This window comes from Erythrolamprus reginae, chromosome 10, assembly GCF_031021105.1.
Source record: "Erythrolamprus reginae isolate rEryReg1 chromosome 10, rEryReg1.hap1, whole genome shotgun sequence".
NCBI classification, from domain to species: domain Eukaryota; kingdom Metazoa; phylum Chordata; class Lepidosauria; order Squamata; family Dipsadidae; genus Erythrolamprus; species Erythrolamprus reginae.
This window is the reverse complement of record NC_091959.1, coordinates 44,530,273-44,558,104: the sequence shown is the minus strand read 5'-3', so window position 1 is coordinate 44,558,104 and position 27,832 is coordinate 44,530,273. Positions and strand designations below refer to the sequence as shown.

Here is a 27,832-nt window from a genome sequence, read left to right as displayed (position 1 = left end):
TCGGGGGTCCGTCGTCTTCCCTCCCCAATCAAAATAAAGAATAATATTAGAATAATATTAACAAAGAAATACAACCGAAGAGTAAACTAAAACAACCCTCCGCCAAATCCATCTCGAAGGAAGTCTCTTTTTGTTTTGAAAGAAAAATCCGGCGGGTCGTTCCAAACACCGACCACCAGGGGGCGCCGCGTCACCAGCAAAAAATAAAAATAAAAATTTAAACAAAAAACCAGTTCTCCCCTCCTTTCTGTCAATCAACCCAGCCTCCTAATTTTAAAAGAAAAATCCATTCTCTCTTTTAAAAAATAATAATTCCCACCTCTGGGGTCCGAATCCAGAGAAAGCAAAAGCCAACATAATTCCAATTTTGTTTTGGCTGCGTTTCCGTGCGCGTCTTCTTCTCAAATGCCTTTTTCTTTAAAAAATAGGAAAGAAACGCTAAAAACGGAACCCAAGACACTATCTTGGGTGAGTGGGTGGGCCAGAGTGGACAAGGAGGAATGGGGGGGTCCAGGGGAAGCGAAGCCCCCTCCTCTCTCTCCATCCTCATCCTCCCAAGTCTTCGAAATAAAAGGAGCGGGTTCTACTTTGGTCCAAGAAAACCAAGAGTGGTGATGAAAATCGGAGGTGGGCGGCTGGCCGAAGGCCCCCGTCCCCAGCTGGACGCCCCCTCCCAGAACTTCCAAGCGTCTCTACTGGACCCCCACTCCGAGGACAAGGCGGTTCCGAGGGAAGACCCCCCCCCCTTTCTAACACCTCCGGGTGGAAAGAGGGTTCGGTCCGACTTGGAGGGGACTTGGAGTAGAAGTCTGGAGCGCCCCCCTTCTCCCGGGTGGGGGCGCTCTACCAGACAGCGGCTTCGCTGAGCTCTTGGTTGGAATGCGAGAGGGCTCCGCTGTACCCCGACATTTGGAAAGGGGGGCTGGGACCCCCGCTGAAGACTTCGCCTGGGATGGGGTGTAGCGACCCCGGCAGGCCGGGAGGCTCCGGGCTGGGCGTGTCGGAATGGGAGATCATATCCGTGTACCTTTGGTTGTCCGAGGGGTGGTGTCCGGCCAAGGGGGCGTCCAGGGGCCCCAGCGGCGTGGAGCCGGGCCCCGAGGTCGGGATGTAGCTGGAGTCGGCCGGGGATTGCGCCTGAGACGGGGGGCCGTGCGAGAAGAAGTCGTAGTTGCTCCCGGGGCCGTAGTAATCGCCTTGGTAATCTGTGGAGGGATGGGGGGGGGGTCGGGGGGGGGAAGAGAGCAGAGAGGAGGTGAGTGACAGCCGGCTCTTCCCTCCGTTGCACCCCGAGAATGGATTTGCACCCGCAAAGAATGTTTGCACCCCCAAATAAATGATTAGCACCCCACAAAGAATTGATAGGGGGCCCACAAAAATTGATTTGTATCCCACAAATTATCGATAGGTGCCCCACCCACAAAGAATTGATTTGCACCCCACAAAGAATTGACATGCACCCCACAAAAAGGAACTGAATTGTATCCCGTGAATAGATTTGCAACCTACAAAGGATTAATTTGCACCCCACGAAAAAACCTGAATTGCACCCCTCAAATTGATTTGCACCCCTGAAGAATGTATATGCACCCCAGAAAAAGGAACTGAATTGCATCCCTTGAATTTATTTGCACCCCACAAAGAATTGATTTGCACCTGACAAAAATTAAGTTGCCCCCCCAAAAAGGAACTGAATTGCACCCCTCGAATTGATTTGTACCCCATAAAGAATTGATATGCACCATGCAAAAGGGAACTAAATTGCACCCCTTGAATTTATGTGCACCCCACAAAAAAGAACTGAGCTACATCCCTTGAATTGATTTGCATCCACAAAGAATTGATTTGCACCCACAAATAATTGATATGCACCCCACAAAAAGGAACTGAATTGCATCCCTCTAATTCATTTGCACCCCATGAAAAGAAACGGATTTGAGGACCTCACAAAAAGCAACTGACTTCCACCAAGGCCACATCTGGAGGAGGGCAGAGGAGGAGGAGAAACCTTGGGGGAGTGGAAAGGTGGGGAGGGGGGGGCGCAAGAAAGATCAGGAGCCTGGTCTCAGCTTTTTGTGTGGAACCAATGGGATTAGAAGGCAGCGCTTTTTGAAAAAAAAAAACCCAGGCTTTGCAGTCCATCATGAAGCCCCCTTGGCTTATCCCTGGATATGTAGACCCCCAGAGTGAGTCCAGTATTACTGCACAGCTGGAAAAGCTGACCCTGACCAAACAGGTGTGCTTCATTCTTTCTCTCTCTCTTTCTCCCCCTCCCTTTTTCTTTCCCCCTCCCTCTCTGTCTCTTTTTCTTTCTCTCTCTTTCTCCCTCTCTTTCTTTCCCCCTTCCTCTCTCTGTCTCTGTATGTCTGTCTATCTGTTTCTCTTCCTTCTCTCTTTTTCCCCCTCCCTCTCTGTCTTCCTCTCTCTGTCTTTCTCTGGGTCTCCCTCCACCCCTCCCTCCCTCTCTCTCTTTCTTTTCCATCATCCCTCTCTTTCTCTCTCTCTCGCTGGGCGTCTCTCCATCTCTGTCTTTCTCTCTCTTTCCCTCCCTCCTTTCTTTTCTCTCTCTTTGCCCCCTCCCTCTCTATCTTTCTCTGCCTCAGTCAGGTTCTCTGTTTGGAAACACAGGTGTGAAAACACACAAAAGGGGACAACAATCAAAACCTGATTCAGGAAGCACAAACGAGGTTGACTCATTCATGAGGCCCACTCCCTTGGTTGAAGCTGTCCCTGAGATAGTGAGGCACGCATTCACACTTAAAATATATGGGCAACTTTTGGCCCTGTTGCACGGCGGTGCTTTGCCAAAACAAATACACTTTGGTGAACATTTATAACTAGGCATGCACGCTTGTGCACGAACAGATCACAAGCTACATTTATTACATTTATATATGCACCAACATATAACTTTAGTGAAGATTTATAACTAGGCATGCACGCTTGTCACAAGTTGCATTTATTACCTCTCTGGTTTTGCACAGTTGTGCACAAGCATATCACTTTAGTGAACATTTATAACTAGGCACGCATGTGCACAAACAGATTATGGACTCCAGCCATTACCTCTCCAGTTTGCACACTTGCACACAGTTTGCACACTTGTGCAAACACATATCACTTTAGTGAAGATTTATAACTAGGCACGCACACTGTCACAAGCTGCATTTATTACCTCTCCAGTTTGCACACTTGTGCACCAACATATAACTTTAGTGAACATTTATAACTAGGCACGTACGCTTGTCACAAGCTACATTTATTACCTCTCTGGTTTTGCACACTTGTGCACAAGTGTATCACTTTAGTGAACATTTATAATTAGGCACGCATGTGCACAGATTATGGACTCCAGCTATTACCTCTCCAGTTTGCACACTTGTGCAAACACATATCATTTTAGTGAACATTTATAACTAGGCACACACACCTGTCACAAGCTGCATTTATTACCTCTCCAGTTTGCATGCTTGTGCACAAGTAAATCACTTTAGTGAACATTTATAACTTGGCACACAAGCTTGTGCACGATCAGATCACACTGCAGCTATTACCTCTCCAGTTTTCATGCTTGTGCACAAGTAAATCACTTTAGTGAACATTTATAACTTGGCACACAAGCTTGTGCACGATCAGATCACACCACAGCTATTACCTCTCCAGTTTGCACACTTGTGCACAAGCATGTCACTGTAGTGAACATTTATAACTAGGCAAGCACATTCACAAGCTATAGCTATTACCTCTCCAGTTTGCCCACTTATGCACGAGCATCTCACTTTAGTGAACATTTATCAAAAGGCACAATACACACTTGTGCCCAAAAAGATCACAAGCTTCGGTTATTACCTCTCTGGGTTTGCACACTTGTGCACAAACAGATCACAAGCTCCATCTATTACTCTTCAGTTTGCACGCATGGTGATGCTGCCTTTTTAATGACAATATCTGGATCTAGAAATCCAATTTACTTTAGCAATAAAAGTCAAGGAGCCCAGAGAGGGGGAAATATGAGAATAAGATCAGCTATCAAGAAGGCCAAATGAATGACATCTCCAAGCCTTAGAATCCACCGTGAAGTTATGAAGGTGGTGGAGAACCTCTGACTTTTAGGATCAACCATCAGCAGGAAAGGACTCAAATATTGTAGTAATTTGTAGTAGACCAGAACAGCCATCAAGACCCTCAGCCAGAAATTTGTAGTAGACCAGAACAGCCATCAAGACCCTCAGAGTTTAATAGTTTAAAAAAAATGTGTATAGTAGAATAAACTTAGATATGCTATTCATTATATTATATTTTTTGAATAAGTATTCTCCAGACAAAGTAATTAAATTAACATATAGAGTTAAATTTAATAAATACCTAATACAAATGTATGCTATTTTTGTATTGATCTGATTATAGTTAGGTTTTTATTTTTTGTAGTAGTTAGACTTCTAAGATAAGCGGAGCAACGGCAGCTCCTTGAGTGTTTAATGTTGTATGTCGTTGTTTGTCATTTTTTAAAAAAATTCAATAAAAATATTTCAAAAAAAGAAAGAAGGCCAAATGAATGACATCTCCAAGCCTTAGAATCCACCGTGAAGTTATGAAGGTGGTGAACTTCTGACTTTTAGGATCAACCATTAATAGGAAAGGACTCAAATAGTCCAGAAATTTGTAGTAGACCAGAACAGCCATCAAGACCCTCAGAAACTGTGAAATTTCTCTACCAACCAAAATAAAAAACAATGATATTTTGACACTCTGCCTTCCATTGAGGACTTGTATACTTGCATGAGTCAAAAAGAGGGCCGTGAAAATATTTACTGACCCCTCGCATCCTGGACACAAACTGCTTCAACTCCTACCCTCAAAACGTCGCTACAGAGTACTGCACACCAAGACAACTAGACACAAGAACAGTTTTCTTCCGAACGCCATCACTCTGCTAAACAAATAATTCCCTCAATACTGTCAAACTATTTACTAAGTCTGCACTACTATTACTACTAGATTTTTCTCATTATTCCTATCATCCTTTTCCTCCCACCTATGACTGTAGCTTGTTGTTTGTATCCTTAAGATTTTTATTAATATTGATTGTTTACTCATTGCTTATTTGACCCCTATGACAATCATTAAGTATTGTACCACATTTCTTGACAAATGTATCTTTTCTTTTATGTACACTGAGATTATATGCACCTAAAACAAATTCCTTGTGTGTCCAATTACACTTGGCCAATGAAGAATTCTATTCTATTCTATTCTATTCTATTCTATTCTATTCTATGCTATGCTATGCTATGCTATTTATTCTCTTCTGTCTATTCACTTCTCTTCTCTGCTATGCTATGCTATTTATTCTATTCTATCTATTCTATTCTATGCTATTTATTCTCTTCTGTCTATTCACTTCTCTTCTCTTCTATGCTATGCTATGCTATGTTATGCTATTTATTCTATTCTATTCTATCTATTCTATTCTATGCTATTTATTCTATTCTGTCTATTCACTTCTCTTCTCTTCTCTTCTCTTCTCTTCTATGCTATGCTATGCTATTTATTCTATTCTATCTATTCTATTCTATGCTATTTATTCTCTTCTGTCTATTCACTTCTCTTCTCTTCTATGCTATGCTATTTATTATATTCTATTCTATCTATTCTATTCTATGCTATTTATTCTATTCTGTCTATTCACTTCTCTTCTCTTGTCTTGTCTTCTCTTCTCTTCTCTGCTATGCTATGCTATTTATTCTATTCTATCTATTCCATTCCATTCTATTCTATGCTATGCTACGCTATTTATTATATTCTGTCTATTCACTTCTCTTCTCTTCTCTTCTATGCTATGCTATGCTATTTATTCTATTCTATTCTATCTATTCTATTCTATGCTATTTATTCTATTCTGTCTATTCACTTCTCTTCTCTTCTCTTTTATGCTATGCTATGCTATTTATTCTATTCTATCTATTCCATTCCATTCTATTCTATGCTATGCTACGCTATTTATTATATTCTGTCTATTCACTTCTCTTCTCTTCTCTTCTATGCTATGCTATGCTATTTATTCTATTCTATTCTATCTATTCTATTCTATGCTATTTATTCTATTCTGTCTATTCACTTCTCTTCTCTTCTCTTTTATGCTATGCTATGCTATTTATTCTATTCTATCTATTCCATTCCATTCTATTCTATGCTATGCTACGCTATTTATTATATTCTGTCTATTCACTTCTCTTCTCTTCTCTTCTATGCTATGCTATGCTATTTATTCTATTCTATTCTATCTATTCTATTCTATGCTATTTATTCTATTCTGTCTATTCACTTCTCTTCTCTTCTCTTTTATGCTATGCTATGCTATTTATTCTATTCTATCTATTCCATTCCATTCTATTCTATGCTATGCTACGCTATTTATTATATTCTGTCTATTCACTTCTCTTCTCTTCTCTTCTATGCTATGCTATGCTATTTATTCTATTCTATTCTATCTATTCTATTCTATGCTATTTATTCTATTCTGTCTATTCACTTCTCTTCTCTTCTCTTTTATGCTATGCTATGCTATTTATTCTATTCTATTCTAACTATTCTATTCTATGCTATTTATTCTATTCTGTCTATTCACTTCTCTTCTCTTCTCTTCTCTTCTCTGCTATGCTATGCTATTTATTCTATTCTATTCTATTCTATTCTATTCTATTCTCTGTAAAAGCGAAAAGGTGGACTTCAAACGAAGTAGGATAACTTTGGAGTTTGAGAGGACTCCTGAAAATATCATGGACAGACTAGAAATCTATCTTTCAACATATAAACCCAGAATTTTTGCTGGAGGACCCAAATGACCAGTTTTAAATTACCCTATTTAGGACACATCGTGTGAAGGCCCAACTTTATGGAGAAAACTCCATTTTGGGGGAATTGGAAGGAAAGAGGCCAGAAGCAAAGGTGCTGAGTTGAAACAGTGCTCTACTGCAGGCCACTAAAGCTGACTGCTAGATCTACAGGTCAGCGGTTCAAATCTCATCACCGGCTCAAGGTTGACTCAGTCTTCCATCCTTCCGAGATGGGTCAAATGAGGACCCGGATTGTGGGAGCAATAGCCTAGCTCTGTTTAAAAAGTGCTATTGCTAGCATGTTGTAAGCCGCCCTGAGTCTAAGGAGAAGGGCGGCATAAAAAATAATAAAATAAATAAATTATAGTAGGGATGAGGGACCTGAAAACCTGTTTGGGCTGGAGAAAACCTTACAGTTGACACTGACTTTATGGTATGGGATCAATAATCACAAATTACAACACTCCTTCCAAAAAAAGCTAACAAGGAATAGTGAAGAAAAAGCTCACTTGAAAACACTATTTTTCCATCATGGCAAAACTTGCCTAAGAAGTTTTAATATTCCAAATATTGACTTTCCCCTTTGGGCGGACCAAGAAGTAGCCCCTATTTTGAGCAAATAGATAGTTCAAGTCCCAGTGAGGGTATGGCTAGCTGCTGAGGCCAAAATAAGGCCGAAATAGATGTATCCTAGTCTCCCTAAATTTTCAAATTGAGCAAAAACAAACCAAATGCTTCAAACTCAAAAAGCTGAATTGACAACACTGTGCACACCTGCTGCGGGTTTCACTTGTTTGTGGCCAAGTGCCTCCTGCACACCCTGATCTCGCTGAGTCCACGGCTTTGCAACGGCGGGGAGCCCAGCGATGATGGCTAAGCCAACAAACCACGATGGAAGCATGCTGTAAACCTAACCAGAACCAAACCCCTCAAATTCTAAAGACCTGTACAGTGGTACCTCTACTTACGAACTTAATTCTTTCCCTGACCAGGTTCTTAAGTAGAAAAGTTTGTAAGAAGAAGCAGTTTTTCCCATAGGAATCAATGTAAAAGCAAATAATGTGCAATTGGGGAAACCACAGGGAGGGTGGAGGCCCTGTTTCCTCCCAGGAGATTCCTAGAGAGGCCCCACAGAGGCTTCTCCCCGCTTTTTCCATCCCTGTTTCCTCCCAGGAGATTCCTAGAGAGGCCCCACAGAGGCTTCTCCCTGCCTTTCCCAGCCCTGTTTCCTCCCAGGAGATTCCTAGAGAGGCCCCACGGAGGCTTCTCCCTGCCTTTTCCAGCCCTCTTTCCTCCCAGAAGATTCCTAGAGAGGCCCCACGGAGGCTTCCCCACCTTGTCCAGCCCTGTTTCCTCCGAGGAGATTCCTAGAGAGGCCCTACAGAGGCTTCTCCCTGCCTTTTCTGGCCCTGTTTCCTCCCAGGAGTTTCCTAGAGAGGCCCCATGGAGGCTTCCCTGCCTTTTCCGGCCCTGTTTCCTCCAAGGAGATTCCTAAAGAGGCCCCACGGAGGCTTCTCCCTGCCTTTTCCAGCCCTGTTTCCTCCCAGGAGATTTCTAGAGAGGCCCCACGGAGGCTTCCCCACCTTTTCTGACCCTGTTTCCTCTGAGGAGATTCCTAGAGAGGCCCTACAGAGGCTTCTCCCTGCCTTTTCTGGCCCTGTTTCCTCCCAGGAGATTCCTAGAGAGGCCCCAGGGAGGCTTGTCCCTGCCTTTTCCGGTTACAGTTTCAGAGGCTCGGGTTTGTAAGTGGAAAATGGTTCTTGAGAAGAGGCAAAAAAATCTTGAACACCCGGTTCTTATCTAGAAAAGTTCGTAAGTAGAGGCATTCTTAGGTAGAGGTACCACTGTACTTGGAAATAAAGCCATCTACAAAAGGGCTGACATTCGTCCTCCCCGACTTAAGGGAGGGTTAATAGAAACCAAGGAGAACGTAAGCAAGAGGAAATAATGTCGCCCTTGAAGGAGACACCTCCCATTGGAGGAGAAGAAAGCGTCTTACCTCCATAGTAACTGTAAGGAGCCGTGCCCAGCATCTCGGATTCATCCAGGCGGCCTCCCAGAGGGCGCATGCGCCGAGGACTCCGGAAGAACGCGTGTCTCCGGGCACCCAGAGCGCTCAGTTGCTTCATTCTTCGCTCTTTGGAGCGTCGGTTCTGGAACCAAACCTGTTGAGAAGAGTTCGGAAGATGATGGTGGTAAGATGAAGGTCTCTGAGCAGCCACACCATCCTTTAAAACCCCGCCAATCCCACCCATTCCCAGTTTCTCCAGTAACACACCTCCAAGTCTACGGCGAGGGGCTGCATACAAATCTAATAAATTATTATTATTATTATTATTATTATTATTATTATTATTATTATTATTATTATTATTAAAATGGGACTGAGGGAGAGGCTGGTCCTATTCCTGAAGAAACAATAGAATTGGGAAATGAGACGAATCCTTCCTAGAAAGCAACTGGATATACTGATGATGTTACGTAGCTTGGTAGTGAAAGGTCTAGACCAGTGGTTCCCAACCTCGTTTTGTTCATGCTCCACCTAAAATCCTCATGCCACCTAGCCCCAGTGACATAGAAGTCTTACTATTCAAAAAGTGAACTCCTACTCATGTGGAGGAAGCCTAAAAAGGCCATTAACTTGGTTTAAAATCAAATTACCCCCCCCCCCCGGTGGGGTGTGGGCCCCATGTTAGGAACCGGGGGGGGGTCTAGACTCTAGAAGAATATTACCTTCTCCTCTTCATCCTCCACTCTGCAAAGCCCATTCCTTCCTAGCACTGAATATGTTACGTAGTTGGGTACTAAAACATCAGCAAAAAAACAATCAAGCTCCTTCTCCTCCCCTCCTCCTCCTCTTCTCCTCCTCCTCTTCTCCTCCTCCTCCTCTTCTCCTCCTCCTCTTCCTCCTCCTCTTCTCCTCCTCCTCTTCTCCTCCTCCTCCTCCTCCTCCTCTTCTCCTCCTCCTCTTCTCCTCCTCCTCTTCCTCCTCTTCTCCTCCTCCTCCTCTTCTCCTCCTCCTCTTCCTCCTCCTCTTCTCCTCCTCCTCCTCCTCCTCCTCTTCTCCTCCTCCTCTTCCTCCTCTTCTCCTCCTCCTCCTCTTCTCCTCCTCCTCTTCCTCCTCCTCTTCTCCTCCTCCTCTTCTCCTCCTCCTCCTCCTCCTCCTCCTCCTCTTCTCCTCCTCCTCTTCCTCCTCCTCTTCTCCTCCTCCTCCTCCTCCTCTCCTCCTCCTCCTCTCCTCCTCCTCTTCCTCCTCCTCTTCCTCCTTCTCTTCTTCTCCTCCTCTTTGTCCTCCTCTTCCTTCTCTTTCTCCTCCTCTTCCTCCTCCTCCTCTTCCTCCTCCTCTCTTCCTCCTCCTCCTCCTCAACCTCCTCCTCCTTTTCCTCTACCCCCCACAAACCCCACTCTTTCTAGCACTGTCAATGTTACCTAGTTTGGCGATGAAACATCTGCAAGACCATCAAGTTCAACCCTGAGCTATCAATATTTTCTTCTATCAGTACAACTGCATTTATTTTTTTTTTTTTGCACGTGGACTGTTGCATTCAAGCCACCAACTAAGCTGGGCTAATCTTGAATGCCTGTGCGGAGGGAAAAGAGGTGACAACGGATAGGAATTTGACAAGGCCTCCTGTTGGGTTAGTTGGCGGTTGGCGTTGGGTGAGCTTAGCAAAGGGATCAATTCCCGACCTGGGTTAAGTGCATGTTGAGAATGGGCCCATAATCCTCCTGGTGGAAGATTATTCTGAGCTGGGGTGGCTCAGTGGTTAGAGTGCAGCACTGCAGGCTACTTCAGCTAACTGCTAGCTGTAGTTCAGCAGTTCAAATCTCACCACCGGCTCAAGGTTGACTTAGCCTTCCATCCTTCTGAGGTGGGTCAAAGGAGGACCCAGATTGGCAATATATCCTGATTCTGTAAACCGCTTAGAGAGGGCTGTAAAAGCACTACAAAGCGGTATATAAGTCTAAATGAAATTGCTATTCCTTCCTTCCTTCCTTCCTTCCTTCCTTCCTTCCTTCCTTCCTTCCTTCCTTCCTTCCTTCCTCCCTCCCTCTTAAGAGCCGGGGTGGCACAGGGGTTAGAAGGCAGCCCTGCAGGCTCCTTCTGCTAACTGCTAGCTGTAAATTTCAGCAGTTCAAATCTCACCACCGGCTCAAGGTCAACTCAGCCTTCCGTCCTTCCTAGGTGGGTCAAAGGAGGACCCAGATTGTTGGGGGCAAGAGGCTGACTCTGTCAACCGCTTAGAGAGGGCTGCAAAAACACTACGAAGCGGTATATAAGTCTAAATGAAATTGCTATTTCTTCCTTCTATCTATCTTTCTTTCTTTCCTTCCTTCCTTCCTTCCTTCCTTCCTTCCTCCCTCCCTCCCTCCCTCCTTCCTTCCTTCCTTCCTCTTAAGAGCCGGGGTGGCGCAGAGGTTAGAAGGCAGCCCTGCAGGCTCCTTCTGCTAACTGCTAGCTGTAAATTTCAGCAGTTCAAATCTCACCACCGGCTCAAGGTTGACTCATCCTTCCATCCTTCCAAGGGGGGTCAAACGAGCACCCAGATTGTTGGGGGCAAGAGACTGATTCTGTCAACCGCTTGGAGAGGGTTGCAAAAGCACTACGAAGCGGTACATAAATGCTATAAAGCTATTCATGAGACAAAATTCAGGCTGTGGGCAGAGTTTGCTTGCAATACCGCATCCCAACCACGGCGCCACCTAGCTCCCTATGACCTCAACACCCTGTGAGTACCATAAATAAGAATAATCCTGGACCCTAGGATCATCAAAGTGAAGTTTGACCCATTTTACGACCCTTCTCGCCCACGGTTGTTGAGTGGAACAAGGCTAATATGTGAACCTGGCTTCCCCATTGACTTCGCTTAGAAACATAGAAGTCTGACGTCAGAAAAAGACCTCATGGTCCATCTAGTCTGCCCTTATACTATTTTTTGTATTTTATCTTAGGATGGATCTAGGTTTATCCCAGGCACGTTTAAATTTAAATTCAGTGACTGTGGATTTACCAACCATGTCTGCTGGAAGTTTGTTCCAAGGATCTACTACTCTTTCAGTGAAATAATATTTTCTCACATTGCTTTTGATCTTTCCCCCAACTAACCTCAGATTGTGTCCCCTTGTCCTTGTGTTCACTTTCCTATTAAAAACACTTCCCTCCTGGACCTTATTTAACCCTTTAACATATTTAAATGTTTCGATCATGTCCCCCCTTTTCCTTCTGTCCTCCAGACTATACAGGTTGAGTTCATGAAGTCTTTCCTGATACGTTTTATGCTTAAGACCTTCCACCATTCTTGTAGCCCGTCCTTGGACCCGTTCAATTTTGTCAATATCTTTTTGTAGGTGAGGTCTCCAGAACTGAACACAGTATTATTCCAAATGGGGTCTCACCAGCGCTCTATATAACGGGATCACAATCTCCCTCTTCCTGCTTGTTATACCTCTAGCTATGCAGCCAAGCATCCTACTTGCTTTTCCTGCTGCCCGGCCACACTGCTCACCCATTTTGAGAATGTCAGAAATCACTACCCCTAAATCCTTCTCTTCTGAAGTTTTTGCTAACACAGAACTGCCAATGCAATGTCAGAAAGTCGCCCAAGCTGTTTGTTTCTAGCAATGGGAATAACAATAGCAATAGCGCTTAGATTTATATACCGCTCCATGACGCTTTAAGGATTCTCTAAGCCAGGGGTAGGCAAAGATGGCTCTTCTATGACATGTGGACTTCAGCTCCCAGAATTCCTCAGCTCATTGGCTCAGGAATTCTGGGAGTTGCAGTCCACAACTCATAGAAGAGCCATCTTTGCCTACCTCTGCTCTAAGCGGTTTACAGAGTGGGCATATAACCCCCTCCCCAATCCAGGTCCTCATTTTACCAACCTTGAAATGACGGAAGGCTTTGAAACTTAAAGATAAACAAGACTCGGGTTATTATAAAATTTGGGGGAAGTTTTATGATTGGATAGAAAACTAAGAGATACGTATGTATTACGTAGTAATTGGTTAATTTTGGGGGAAAATAGAAACAAGAGAATTTGATTTAAATTTTGGAAGCCATGTCAATTAACTAATTCAGGTACTCCTGGTCCTTGGCTTACAACAATTCATTTAACGACCATTCAAAGTTACCACGGCCCTGTAAAATGTGACATAAGACCATTTTTCACACTTACAACCATGTGGTTAGAAGATATATTAGAGAAAAAAGTAGAACTATTTTTACTAGGTATAGCTCGAAAACATTTTGATAAAGATCAATTGTATTTAATTCTTCACATGCGAAGAGACTAATTGCACAAAACTGGAAAAATGAAACTATACGGAAGAAGAAGACGTTATCGTAAAAATAATATCATGTGCGGAAACAGACAGGATTACCAAAAAAATAAAAAACAGAGACAAGGAAGAATTTATTAGCTGCTGGGATAAATTTTATAATCGGATGGGGAAAAGGGGGAAAAAAAGAAAAGGAGACCTAATAAGTAGCAAGAAACTTGGAAAGTGTTGTGGTTAGCTCTGGCCCAGTTCCTGCCCCAAGGAATGTGGAGGTGGATGTGGAGGAGACATCCACATGCCGCAGGCCTCTTTTGCTCCCGATGGAATCTGCCGACGAAGCCTCCTCTGACCAAGGAAGCATGACAGGAAAGAGGGGAGTTTGGCAGATAGCCCAGGTGGAGATCAATCATCTGCATCATCCTTGGATTCTGAACAAGAATTAATAACACATCCACGCATGCGTAGAGTGATGCATAGGAGACAACAACTGAAGGATTATTACAAGAGAAAATGAGGCCACCTGTGGTTGGGTGGGGCTGCTGTAATTAGTGCTAAAGATAAAAGGGCAGCCTGGTGTTTTAGCCTCATGGCAGTTTATCTGATTCATTGTTTCGTCAAGATCGTGGTTTTCGTGCTCTTCAAGATTGTGTGTGGACTCGCTGGATTTTAGAATTGGACTCAATTTCCCAGTTATTGGGTGAGCAATTGGATTGCATTTCACCTGTGCCTTGTGTGTACCAGAAAATCCCTTTGAAATTTAAAAAGGGAGCTGCTTCTGTTTTTCTGTTGATAAAAATTTTGGGTTTTCCTTTTATCGTGTGGTGTGTGTCTTCCTGGACTAATTACCCTGTAATTACGGGCGGTTGAAACACGCTGGCAGAACAGAAAATAAAGGTCAGCGTTTTGGATATAAAAGGGAATTTTTAAAAAAAGGTACAGCTGATTAAGATCATTGCTAGGATTTGGTGTATATTGTGTGAATAAGACTTGTGTAATGGGAAAGAAACATGGTTAGAACTGTAATGCAGGTCACATAACAAATTGTCCAAATTTTTTAATGTTTTGATTGTCTTGTTGTATGTCTTTGTGTTTGTTTATAAATAAAAATTATGTTTAATAATAAAAAAATTCAGATGCTAGACAGCCGACTCACATTTATGGCTCACATTTATCGCCATAAGTCGAGGACTTCGGTCACAAGAGCTCAAGGGCAGAAACGCCATTCCTTTCCTAATTCATGTGCGATTTCCACTCGCCACCTGGTTTTAGCTGAAATCTTTCTCTTGTACGAAAAACACATTTAATACACCAGCCCGGTCTCTCACTCCCCTTTGCTAGTCATAAATTAATTTCACTCTGGTTATTTCCAGCCGAGCTAATGATTTAAGAAAGTGGGGTGTTGCATTCACAAGATTCATTGAATCATCAGCTAACCAGCGACGGTGGAAATTGGCCCATCTTGTGGAACTAATTTGGGGGCGTCTATGAATACGAGAAGTCGGGCTAATCCAAACTTGGGAGCTTTTTAAGAATCGTGGACTTCAGCTCCCAGAATTCCATCAGCCACCCATACTGGCTGGGGAATTCTGGGACTTGAAGTCACAAGTCTTAAAAGTTGGGAGAGTTGGGAGAATGTTGCCTAGTCCGTGGTGGTGGAATCCAAATTTTTGTTTTACTACCGGTTCTTTGGGCATGGCTTGGTGGGCATGGAAGGGGAAGGATACTACAAAATCTCCCTTCCCTCCCTCCAGGGGAAGGATACTGCAAAATCTCCATTCCCTCCCCACTCCAGGGGAAGGATACTGCAAAATCTCCATTCTCTCCCCACTCCAGGGGAAGGCTACTGCAAAATCTCCATTCCCTCCACACTCCGGGGGAAGGATACTGAAAAATCCCCATGCTTCCCCACTCCAGGGGAAGGATACTGCAAAATCCTCATTCCCTCCCCACTCCAGGGGAAAGATACTGCAAAATCCCTATTCCCGCTCCAGGGGAAGGATACTGCAAAATCCTCATTCCCGCCCCACTCCAGGGGAAGGATACTGCAAAATCCTCATTCCCGCCCCACTCCAGGGGAAGGATACTGCAAAATCCTCATTCCCGCCCCACTCCAGGGGAAGGATACTGCAAAATCTCCATTCCCTCCATACACCGGGGGGAAGGATACTGCAAAATCCCTATTCCCACTCCAGGGGAAGGATACTGCAAAATCCCTATTCCTACTCCAGGGGAAGGATACTGCAAAATCTCCATTCCCACTCCAGGGGAAGAATACTGCAAAATTCCTATTCCCACTCCAGGGGAAGGATACTGCAAAATCCCTATTCCCACTCCAGGGGAAGGATACAGCAAAATCCTCATTCCCTTCTCACTCCAGGTGATGGATACTGCAAAATCTCCATTTCCTCCTGATCAGCAGGGATTTGGGAGGCAGAGAATACATGGAGGCAGGGCCAATCTGGGTTGGTACTTACCGGTTCTCCGAACTACTCAAAATCTCCCCTACTGGAACCTGCTGAATCCCACCTCTGCTGTGTCTGTACCCACGATTTCTCTCTCCAAGAAAACCTAATTATCTGATAGACATGTCATCTGCTCCCATTCTTCAATCCCTCCCTCCTCCTGGCTGAGACTCCTGCAAATTCTGGCTTTTGTTAAGGTGGCTTTCCCGTTCTTAATTAAAGCAGCAAAGGTTTTGGCTCTCAAAACATTTCCTAGAAGACAAATAATGAAGAAGGATGGCTGACTGTAAAAAATAAAAGAAAAATCCTTCTGGACAGGAACCCAAAGACTCCCACAGTTTGACAAGCTCGCTGTCAAACATTTTTGGATGGTTCTTCATTTCTTGGAGGGGGGAGGGGAAGGGAAGAAAAATCCTTGGAGATCACTCAGCAGCAAAGACCCTTTCCAGATCAATACACCTGAAATCCCAGCAACCGGTTAGGTCCCACAGAGTTGGCCTTCTCCGGGTCCCGTCGACTAAACAATGTCGTCTGGCGGGACCCAGGGGAAGAGCCTTCTCTGTGGTGGCTCCGACCCTGTGGAACCAGCTCCCTCCTGAGATTAGGATTGCCCCCACCCTCCTTGCCTTTCGTAAACTCCTTAAAACCCACCTCTGCCGTCAGGCATGGGGGAATTGAAACATCTCCTCCTTGCCCATGTTGTTTTGGTGTATGATTGATTGTGTGCTTGTTTTTTATATATATTGGGGTTGCTTTTATGACTTTTTTAACCTAAAACTGTAATTAGATTGGTAAATATTAGATTTGTCACTATGTACTGTTTTTGCCATTGTTGTGAGCCACCCCGAGTCTGCGGAGAGGGGTGGCATATAAATCCAATAAATCTAATCTAATCTAAGGTGCTGTTTGTGTGTGACAATGGAGGTAAAGGTGGCTCTTTCTGAAAAGTTCCCAGAGCATACGCTTCATAAGAGCGGTTGTGTCAGGCACAAAAGACGAGGTCCATCTATGAAGATCCAACTGAGGGATCCTTGGTGATCTCTGAACTTGGTTGTTTCCTTGCAGAATCTTGGGTTTCCATTTTTTTTTACTGCTGGTTCTGTGGGGAAGGATGTTGCAACATCTCCATTCTCTCCCCACTCCAGGGGAAGGATTCTGCAACATCTCCATTCTCTCCCTACTCCAGGGGGAAGGATACTGCAAAAACTCCATTCTCTCCCCACTCCAGGGGAAGGATTCTGCAAAATGTCCATTCTCTCCCTACTCCAGGGGAAGATACTGCAAAAACTCCATTCTCTCCCCACTCCAGGGGAAGGATACTGCAACATCTCCATTCTCTGCCCACTCCAGGGGAAGGATACTGCAAAATCTCCATTCTCTCCCCACTCCAGGGGAAGGATTCTGCAAAATGTCCATTCTCTCCCTACTCCAGGGGGAAGGATACTGCAACATCTCCATTCTCTCTCCACTCCAGGGGAAGGATACTGTAACATCTCCATTCTCTCCCCACTCCAGGGGAAGGATACTGCAAAAACTCCATTCTCTCTCACTCCAGGGGAAGGATACTGCAACATCTCCATTCTCTCCCCACTCCAGGGGAAAAATACTGCAAAAACTCCATTCTCTCCCCACTCCAGGGGAAGGATACTGCAAAATCTCCATTCTCACTCAACTCCAGGGGAAGGATACTGCAAAATCTCCATTCTCTCCCCACTCCAGGGGAAGGATACTGCAAAATCTCCATTCTCTCCCCACTCCAAGGGAAGGATACTGCAACATCTCCATTCTCTCCCCACTCCAGGGGAAGGATACTGCAAAATCTCCATTCTCTGCTCACTCCAGGGGAAGGATACTGCAAAATCTCCATTCTCTGCCCACTCCAGGGGAAGGATACTGCAAAATCTCCATTCTCTCCCCACTCCAGGGGAAGGATACTGCAACATCCCCATTCTCTCCCCACTCCAGGGGAAGGATACTGCAACATCTCCATTCTCTCCCCACTCCTGGGGAAGTATACTGCAAAATCTCCATTCTCTCCCCACTCCAGGGGAAGGATACTGCAACATCTCCATTCTCTCCCCACTCCAGGGGAAGGATACTGCAACATCTCCATTCTCTCCCCACTCCAGGGGAAGGATACTGCAAAATCTCCATTCTCTGCTCACTCCAGGGGAAGGATACTGCAAAATCTCCATTCTCTGCCCACTCCAGGGGAAGGATACTGCAAAATCTCCATTCTCTCCCCACTCCAGGGGGAAGGATACTGCAACATCTCCATTCTCACTCAACTCCAGGGTAAGGATATTTCAACATCTCCATTCCTTCCATGCTCTAGGGGAAGGATACTACAAAATCTCCACTCCCCCCTCACTCCAGGGGAAGGATATTGCAAAATCTCCATTCTTGCTCAACACCAAGGTAAGGATATTGCAAAATCCCCATTCCCTTCCCACTCCTGGGGGAAGGATACTGCAAAATTTCCATTCTCTCCCCACTCCAGGGGAAGGATACCACCACCACCTCCCTCCCCTTCCCCTTCTTTATCTTTCTTTCTTTCATCCTTCCCTCCCTCACTCCTTTTTTCTTTCTTTCTTTCTTTCTCCTTTTCCTCCACCACAACCACCACCCTCCCCTCCTCCTCCTTTCCCTTTCTTTCTTTCTTTCTTTCTTTCTTTCTTTTCTTCCTTCCTTCCCCCTCTCTCCCTACCTCTTTTTTCTTTCTTTCTTTCTATCTTTCTATCTATCTATCTTTCTTTCCTTCCTTCCTTCCTTCCCCCTCTCTCCCTCTCTCTCTTTCTTTCTTTCTATATTTCTATCTTTCTTTCTTTCTTTCTTTCTTTCTTTCTTTCTTTCATCAGAATCAGATGCAGTACTCCAAGTATGATCTTGCCATTTCCAGCTGGACCTCTTCAAAACTCTCACATAGCCAAATATATATATATATATATTCTTACCTGGATGACTCTCATGTTGAGCCCCGTTTCTTGAGCTAGCTGTTCCCGAATATGACGGGTGGGTTTCGGGGTGGCTGCAAAAGCCGCCTTGAGGGTCTCCAGCTGCTTGGCTTTGATGGTGGTCCGAGGTCCCCTTCTTTTGGTTCCAGAGTTCTGCTCCTCGTTTTCGTTATTGGTGGTCTCTTTATCCGAGGAAGTGGAATTGTCTGTCTCCTTTGTATCATCCTGCAGGGGGTCCTGAATGTCCGGAGATAAACTTCGATCGGTACAGGAAGAAACTGTTGGGTGGGAAAAGGTAGAATGGTCAATAGGGTGGAGGAAAGAAAGAGCAAGTAGCATCATGGGAAGAGCTTAGCCAAAAGTTGTTCTGCTCCAGCACCGAGCCCCCCAGAAACCAGATGCACACCACCAGTTTTAAATAATAAAGGTTTTACAGTGGTACCTCTACCTAAGAATGCCTCTACTTACAAACTTTTCTAGATAAGAACCAGGTGTTCAAGGATTTTTTTTGCCTCTTCTCAAGAACCATTTTCCACTTACAAACCTGAGCCTCCGAAACTGTAACTGGAAAAGGCAGGAAGAAGCCTCCATGGGGCCTCTCTAGGAATCAGGGCCAGAAAAGGTGGGGAGAAGCCTCCATGGGGCCTCTCTAGGAATCTCCTGGGAGGAAACAGGACTTGAAAGGGTGGGGAGAAGCCTCCATGGGGCCTCTCTAGGAATCTCCTGGGAGGAAACAGGGCCGGAAAAGGTGGGGAGAAGCCTCTGTGGGGCCTCTCTAGGAATCTCCTGGGAGGAAACAGGACTTGAAAAGGTGGGGAGAAACCTCCATGGGGTCTCTCTAGGAATCTCCTGGAAGGAAACAGGGCCTCCACCCTGCCTGTGGTTTCCCCAATCACACACAATATTTGCTTTTACATTGATTCCTAGGGGAAAAATTGCTTCTTCTTACAAACTTTTCTACTTAAGAACTTGGTCACGGAATGAATTAAGTTCATAAGTAGAGGTACCACTGTACTATGTACAAGAGATATTTACAGTTAAAATCTTTTCAAAATGAAACTAAAGTCTTTTAACGGCTTTGCCATATTGCTAAGAAAGCCTTATCGGCTGGCTAGGGTCCCAGAATGAGATAATGAACTTCCTGAACTCAATCTGTATAGTCTGGAGGACAGAAGGGAAAGGGGGGGAACATGATTGAAACATTTAAATACATTAAAGGGTTAAATAAGGTTCAGGAGGGAAGTGTTTTTAATAGGAAAATGATCCCAAGAACAAGGGGGCACAATCTGAGGTGAGTTGGGGGAAAGATCAGAAGCAATGTGTGAGAAAATATTATTTTACTGAAAGAGTAGTAGATGCTTGGAACCAGTAGACATGGTTGGTAAATCCACAGTAACTGAATTTAAACATGCCTGGGATAAACATATATCCATCCTAAGATAAAATACGGAAAATAGGATAAGGGCAGACTAGATGGACCAGGAGGTCTTTTTCTGCCGTCAACCTATGTTTCTATGCAAGGGAACCACCAGATAATACTTGGAAAGAAAGGGGAAAATACCACCAACCAACAGGTCTTCAAACAGGTCCTCCTTTTGACTCCCCGCCACCCCTGCCAGGATGAACGGCCAAGTTCATCTTGCTATCCGTTGAGATCCCTACTGTTGATTTTTCCTTGGGAAGAAGAACCCAGGGAGAAAACTGGGCCAGGGAAAGAAGCATGGAAGTTGTTTTGAGAAGACAGAGGAGCCCGAAGGCAGTGGGAAGGCAATCAATTAATTGATTCATTAATGAATCTGCCAAACAAATAAAGCGGTGGGGGGGAAAAAACGAGGAGAGTTTGGAAAGCAGAGGGTAGCAGCAGCCAACCCACCGAGCTGTTTGGGAAAAGCCATCGCCAGCTGGTGCTCTGGAGCTATTTTGGACCACAAGTCTAAGGAAACTCAGCCAGGGCGTCTGACTTAATGATGGGAAGTCTATTGTGATGAGCTTGGGAGGCTGCTGGTGGAAATGTCATCCTGGTCCTATTGAAATAGGGGGAAAGGAAGGAGGGAGGGAGGGAAAGAAGGAAGAGATATGAGGGCGGTAAGGAAGGAAGGAAGATGAAAGGGGTGAAAAGGGAGGGAGGGAGGGAAGGAAGGGAGGGTGATGGGAAGGGAGGGAGAAAAAAGATGGAGAAGAAGGAGGAAGGAAGGAAAGAAGGAGGATGGGAAGGAAGATGGAAAGGGAGGGAAGGAAGGAAAAAAGGAAGGAAGATGGGAAGGGAAGAAGATGGGGAGGGAGGGAGGGAAGAAGGAAGGAAGATGAGAAGGAAGGAAGGAAAATGGGGAGCAGGAATGGAAGGAGGGATGAAGGAAGAAATGAAGGGGGAAGGAAGATAGGGAGGAGGGAGGGAGGGAGAGTGGATGGATAGATGGATGGATAGATGGATGGATGGAAGGAAGGAAGGAAAGAAGGAAGGAGGAAGGGAAGGGGAAGGGAGGGAGGGAGGAGGGAGAGTGGAAGGATAATTTGATGGAAGGAAGGAAGGAAGGAGGAGGGAGAATGGAAGGATGGAAGGATGGATGGATGGAAGAAAGGCAGGAAGGAGGGAAAGGGAAGGGAGGGAGGGGGAGTGGAAGAATGGATGGATGGAAGGATGGAAGGCAGGAAGGAAAGAGGGAGGTAAGGGAAAGGGAAGGGAGGGAGGGACGGTGGGAGGGAGAGCAGAAGCATGGAAGGAAGGAAGGAAGGAAGGAAGGAAGGAGGGAAAGGGAAGGCCGGGAGGGAGGAAAGGAGAGAAAGGAAGGAAGAAATAGAATAGAATAGAATGCAATCGAATGGAATAATAGCGTGCAGTACTGCACTCTAACCACTGAACCACCAAACATGACAAATCCGGCAGCAAAACCAAAATACATCCCAGTTCTCTCTCCTTCTGCTGGGATTCGAACCCAGAGGCAGGGCCGAAGATTTTTGGTGCGGTGAGGAGGCGGGGGGGGGGGGGTAGGCAGCCTCTCACCTGAGTTCAGGCTGCCTTCTTTCAAGCTGGTGGAGCTCAGGTAGTCCTCCTTGCAGACGAATTTGTTCTCGTCGATGATGTACAGTTCCTCCCCCGTGGAGAGCTGCTTGTTACACACCATGCAGGTGAAACAGTTCAGGTGGAAAACTTTACTCCGAGCTTTGCGGACCAAATCCGAAGGGGAGATGCCCTGCGCGCAGCCCGCGCACTTCGTCCCAAACTTCCTGGAAAAAAACCGGAGAGGAATCGATTACAAAAAAAAAATAGGGATCATCCCGGGATGGCGAGGGGGAAGAAAGGAGCAGGACCCGCCCGCTGAGGTCAAGTTTCTTCCACCGGGAGTTGGGAATGCGGATCTCCAGAGCGCCCGAGTTAACCCATAGCCGTTTCAGGGGCCTTTAGGATAGATCGGGAGGGGAGTAGTTTGCTCTCTCCCCCCCTCTTCCTCCCTCCCTCTTTCTCCCTCTCCCTCTTTCTAGTTCTCTCATTTTCTCTCTCTTGTTCCGCTCTCGCTCTCTCCCTTTCTCTCATTCCTCTCTTTTTCCCTCTCTCATTCTCTCTCTCTCTCTACTTGTCACGTTTTCTTTCTTCTTTCTTTCTCTCTTGTCCCCCATCATTCTCTCTACTTCTCTCGTTTTCCATCTCCCTCCCCCCTCTGTCTCTCTTTTCTTAGTTCTCTCGTTTTCTCTCATTCTCTCTCTCTCATTCTCTTTACTTCTCCCGTTTTCTCATTCCCTCGTTTTCCCTCCCTCCCTCCCTCCCTCCCTCCCTATCTATCTATCTATCTATCTATCTATCTATCTATCTATCTATCTATCTATCTATCTATCTATCTTTTTAGTTCTCTTTTTTCTCTCATTCTCTCTTTCTCATTCTCTCTACTTCTCTCGTTTCCCCCTCCCTCCCTTTCTCTCTTTCTTTTTAGTTCTCTCGTTTTCTCTCATTCTCTCTCTATCTCTCTATCTCCATCTCCCTCCCTCTCATTCTTTCTAGTTTTCTCATTTCTCTCTCTCTCTCTCTCACTTGTTCTGCTCTCATTCTCTCCCGTTCTCATTCCTCTCGTTTCCCCACCTCTCATTCTTTCTCTTTCTCTCCACTTGTCTCATTTTCTTTTTTCTCTCTCTTGTTCCTCCTCATTCTCTCTCGTTTTTTCTCTCTCTCTCCCACTCTGTCTCTCTATCTCTTTCTAGTTCTCTCGTTTTCTCTTCTTTTCTTTCTCTCTCTCTTGTTCCATTCTCTTTCTCTCCCTTTCTCTCATTTCTTTCGTTTTCTCCACCTCTCATTCTCTCTACTTCTCTCGTTTCTCTCTCTCTCTTTTTCCGTCTCCCCGTCTTTCTCTATATATCTCTTTCTTTTTAGTTCTCTCGGTTTTCTCTCTTTCTCATTATTTCTAGTTCTCTCATTTTCTCTTTTTCTCCTTCTCTCTCTCTTGTTCCGCTCTCATTCTCTCTCTTTCTCCTACTTGTCTCGTTTTCTCTCTCCTTTCTTTCTCTCTCTTGTTCTCCCTCATTCTCTCTACTCCTCTCGTTTTCTCTCTCTCTCTCTCTTCATTGTCCCCCCTCCTCTCATTCGCTCTACTCTCGTTTTTACTTTCTCTCCCCACTCTCTCATACACACCTGCACACACACCCCGACAAAGAAACCTTCCACAACCCGAATTGTGCCGAACCAATTCGAAACAGATCAGGTGGATCGAACCCTTTTTCTACTCGGGCCAGGAAGCGTTTCCTTCTCCCCCACCCAACCCCGCCAAAAATCTCGGTCCTTCTTTAGTGCTTTTCGTGTATTTCTGCGCCACTTGATGGAAACGGTTTGCAATAAAAATAAAATAGAATAGAATAAAATAAAATATAAAGGAAATAAAATAATAAATTAAATTAAATTAAATTACAATAAGGAGAAAACCGTGCCACTAATGTCTAAGGAGAAGAGAATATGCAAGGCTCGAAGGAACATTTTCCCTTTCTCCTTTAAAAAATGGTCCAATTTGTGCCCTGCAGAAAGGAAAAAAATTGATAATGATGTCCGTGATAATGACGTTGGGTGATCCGACTTGTAAAATAATAATAATAATCCTGGACGGGTTGAGCGCATAAAATCTATATCTATATATAGAGATAGAGAGATACCATTTACAATTTATAATATAGTTTATAAGGGAATTAATGCGCTCAAGAATAGGCCTGATCCAAGGGGACGCCGCTCCGCGCAAAAGCCGAGGTGAAAGAGCGCTTCGCTTCTCCAAATATCGCGCTGCTCCAAGCTTAAAATTCGTTGGTAACCCAGCTCTCTGGATTCGGATCTAGTTCCTAGAGAAAGGCGCGTCCTATTTTGGATGTGCGAATTTCATTTGTGTGTGTGTATATTATTATTTTTAAAGAAGATTGGTTTTTTCCAGCCTGGGTAGAAGTGCGTATTTCTCCCCTCTGCGCCTAAACGCAAAAAAGGATTGGATTTTATTCCGTTTTTAAAATATATATGTATATTAAAAAAAAAAAAATCCCGGCGGTGTCTTTTGATTTCTTCCCTCGCAGGCTCCAATCCGGGCATAAAACATAAAACAATCCTCAAAAGGTAGAAGCCGAGATCCAGATTCCTTTATTTGCCCTCCATCCCCACGCCAAGCACCCTTTCCTTGAACTAAAATTCAAATTTGAAATAAAAATTACAGACTATGCATTTAAAAAAAATAGGGAAAAAAGGGGGAATTATTTTCACTCTTTGCGTGGCGTTTGGAGGCTTTTTAAAGAGATGGGGGGGGAGAGAAATCTAGAGAAAGAAGATGGGGGGGCTATTCCAAGAATTCGGAATAGTCCTAAGAGCCCGTTTACATGTGCAAAGCCGGCTTAATTCCTCGCCTATTCATATGCCGTCGCCTGGGGCCCAAACACCCGCGGATCTCAGCGGTGCCCCCCCTTCTCTTGTTCGCCCCCCTATCCAATCTTCCCCTCGCCCTTAATCGGGGAGGGGGGCGCGTTCTAACTCATTTACAGTCGAAAAACGCTTTGCATTTTTTTAAAAAATGGGGTTTTAATTGTGGATTGTGAGGTGTAAGGGGCTCTTTTCTCAAAACAATTGCGGGTGGGCTACCTTCGCGCCCCTCTGCAACGTCGGTGGGGGGAGAAGGAAGGGAGCGGCCGATTCTACACCCCCCTCCCCGACTCACCCACCCCGGGCTGCTTGTTGGCAAAACAAAACGCGTATTTAAGTAAGAAAAGGGCCCCTTGGCATCCCAACCCGTCCCCTTCAATTAGGACGCGGGCCTTCATTACCATATCTATATCGGGGTCTCCCTCCCCTCTTTCCCGTCCACACACGCCCCCCCCACCGCTGAAAACCCCCAGAGAGCCTCTCTTTCCAAGACAAGGGGAGACCTTTTAAAAAAAATAAAATAAAATAAAATACAGAGTCCTTTGGGAGTTGGGCGGCCTATAAATCCAGATAAATACATAAAATGCAATCATAGAAGCAAATAGCATTTCTCTTTCCCCCCTCCAAATATTTACGATATAGGAAAAAATTAAAATATAATACAGAGTCTTTTGGGAGTTGGGCGGCCTATAAATCCAAATACACACATAAAATGCAATAAGTAAATAACATTTCTCTCCCCCCCAAAATATTTACGGTATAGAAAAAAATTAAAATATAATACAGAGTCTTTTGGGAGTTGGGGGGGGGCATATAAGTCCAAATAGATAAATGAAATGCAATAACAGAAGCAAATAGCATTTATCCTTCTCCTCCCCAAATATTTACGGTATAGAAAAAAATTAAAATACAATACAGAGCCCTTTGGGAGTTGGGGGGGGCATAGAAGTCCAAATAAACAAATGAAATGCAAATAATAGAAGGAAATTGCATTTCTCTCCCCCCCCCCCCAAAATACCTACGGTATAGAAAAAAATTAAAATACAATGCAGAGTCTTTTGGGAGTTGGGGGGGGCATAGAAGTCCAAATAAACAAATGAAATGCAAATAATAGAAGCAAATAGCATTTCTCTCTCTCCCCCCCCAAATATAGAAGTTGACACCGGAGGAGAAAAGAACCAGGAGGTTCCTTACAACACCCCCCCCCCCAAAAAAAATGCCACCTCCCCCCGCGCCCCCATCTTCAGGGTTGCAGGCCTGGGCGCTTTCTAACCAAGGAGTCTCGTTCCAAAGAAGTATATAGCAATACGTTTTATTGTATATTGCTTTATATGTGTGTGTTGTGAGCCGCCCCCAGTCTACGGAGAAGGGCGGCACACAGGTCCAATTAATAAATGATAAGAAACAATAGCCCTTAGACTTATAGACCGCTTCGCGGGGCTTTCGCAGCCCTCTCCAAGCGGTTTGTAGAATCAGCGTTATTGCAAACCCCAACAATCTGGGTCCAATCTGGAATCTGGGGAGGGGAATCAAAGCCCCAAGAGTTTGGGGCCTGGGGGCATTGCCCCCTCCCTCTTGTATGGGGGGAGCGAATGGGGGGCGTGGATTCTCGCGCGTGGGATAAGCTGGCAGTTAATTGGCGCGGGGTGGGGGAGATCAGCCCGGCTAGAGGTAAGTATTGGGGCGCGCGGAGAGCAGCTCCCGAATTCCAGGCCCTTGAATTAGTGTTGGTTTTTTTTTTAATTTTCCCCTGAATTAAGGGCTTCGGGTCCCGTCACCTATCTACCCACCCACCCCACGCGCCCTCTGCCTGCCCCGACAAGCCAGCCACAGGTAAACAATTTTGGCCGGACCCGATTTTGCCGTTCAGGCTTGCGCGCCCCCCGCCAAAGGCAAAAGTGCCCAGTAGGGCGGGTGCTAGCCAGCCGCGGGGCCGGGGAAATGGGGCGGAGGGGTGGGGTGGGAAAGGAGGAGGGAAACGGGGTTCTTCGGAGCTGGATCTCCCTCGCGTGGGCAGAGCTCGGGGTCCCGGTTGGGGCGTGGAAGGAGAGGCTCTTGGAGATGGCACAGGGATGCTATGCCGTCGAGTAAGCTGAAACTAAGAACATCAATAGACAAATCCGGCCCCCTCTCTCTTTCTCTTCCTCTCCTTCCTTCTCTCTCTCTCTCCTTCCTTCACTCCCTTTTCTCCTTTTCCCTTTCTTTCTCTCTCTCCCTCTCTCTCTTTCTCCCTCTATCCCATTCTCTCCTTCCCTCTTTCCCTCTTTCCCTTTCTCTCTCTCCCCCTTTCTCTCTTTCTCCCTCCCTCTCTCCTTCCATGTTTCCCTATTTCTCACTTTCTCTCTCCCTCTTCTCTCCTTCTCTCTCTCCCTCTTCTCTCCTTCTCTCTCTCCCTTTCTCCCATTCCTCTTCTCTCTATCCCCCTCTCTCTTTCTCCCTCCCCCTCTCTCCTTCCCTCCCTCCCTCTTTCTCCTTTTCCCCTTCTTCCCCTCTCTCTTCTTCTTTTTCTCCCTTTCCCTTTCTCCCCCTCCTTCCCTCCATCCTTCTTTCTCCCTTTCTCTCGTTTGGGCATGGCAAACCACAGGTGCTTGGGAAGCCAGCGCAGTGGGATCTAACGGCATTTACGCCTTTCCTAAGCCAGGTTAGCTTGCTAAGTCTCGCGAACCACCTGAGAGAGAAAAAAAGCCACATTCTTCATAAGGTTCCTTCCCCCCCCTCTTCCTTTCTTCCTCTTCCTCTCTCCCCCCTCTTTCTCTCTCTCTCTTTTTCCTCTCTCTCCCCCCTCTCCCCTCCCTCTCTTTTTCTCTCTCCTTTTTCTCTCTCCTCTCTCTCTTGTCCTCTCTCTTGTCCTCTCTCTCTGTGTGCTGCCTCTCCCCCTCCCACCCCACGCGCCCCTCCACCCGCCACCGCGCTGAATTTCGCTGCCCCGGGCTGCCTCCGAGCCTCGCCGTTTGGGGCGAAGGGCTCAGGCCCCAGCCTCGGAGGAAACGGGCAGGGCAGAGCTTGACAGGAGGTAAAGCGAGGCACGAGGGAGGCACCCGCGAAAGGGCGTCGGAAGAAACCCAGCGAGGGGGGAAGCAGGACTTGAAAGGGGCCAGTTGCAAATTTGCGGGGGGGGGAGGAAACGGACGGACGGGGGACGCCACCCTCCTTGGGGGAGAAAGAAGGGGGAGCGCCCGAGGAGACGGGGAGGGGGGAAGAGAGAAGGGCCCCCTCACCTGAAAAAGTCGTTCTTGCAGTAGAGCTTGCCTTCGCGGGAGAAGCATTTCTCGGTGAGGTTACATTTGCACTCGCAGCATTGAACGCATTTGATGTGCCAGGCCCGGTCCAGGACGTTGAGTAAAAAGCGGTCCAGGATGGGCCGCTCACACCCGGCGCAATGCACCATCATCGCCGCGGCCGGACAAGGGGGGTGGGAGGGCTGCG

The 27,832-nt window shown here is 45.7% G+C and overlaps 1 protein-coding gene across 1 annotated transcript; it reads right to left on the bottom strand.

The window, feature by feature from the left end:
- Positions 1-843: 843 nt before the first annotated feature.
- Positions 844-27,797, bottom strand: LHX5 (LIM homeobox 5). Its single transcript, XM_070762297.1, has 5 exons — positions 27,625-27,797; positions 21,536-21,759; positions 18,535-18,812; positions 8,836-9,001; positions 844-1,205 (listed from the first exon to the last, which is right to left on the bottom strand). The coding sequence occupies exons 1-5, from the start codon at positions 27,795-27,797 to the stop codon at positions 844-846; spliced, it is 1,203 nt and encodes a 400-aa protein (XP_070618398.1).
- Positions 27,798-27,832: the final 35 nt, after the last annotated feature.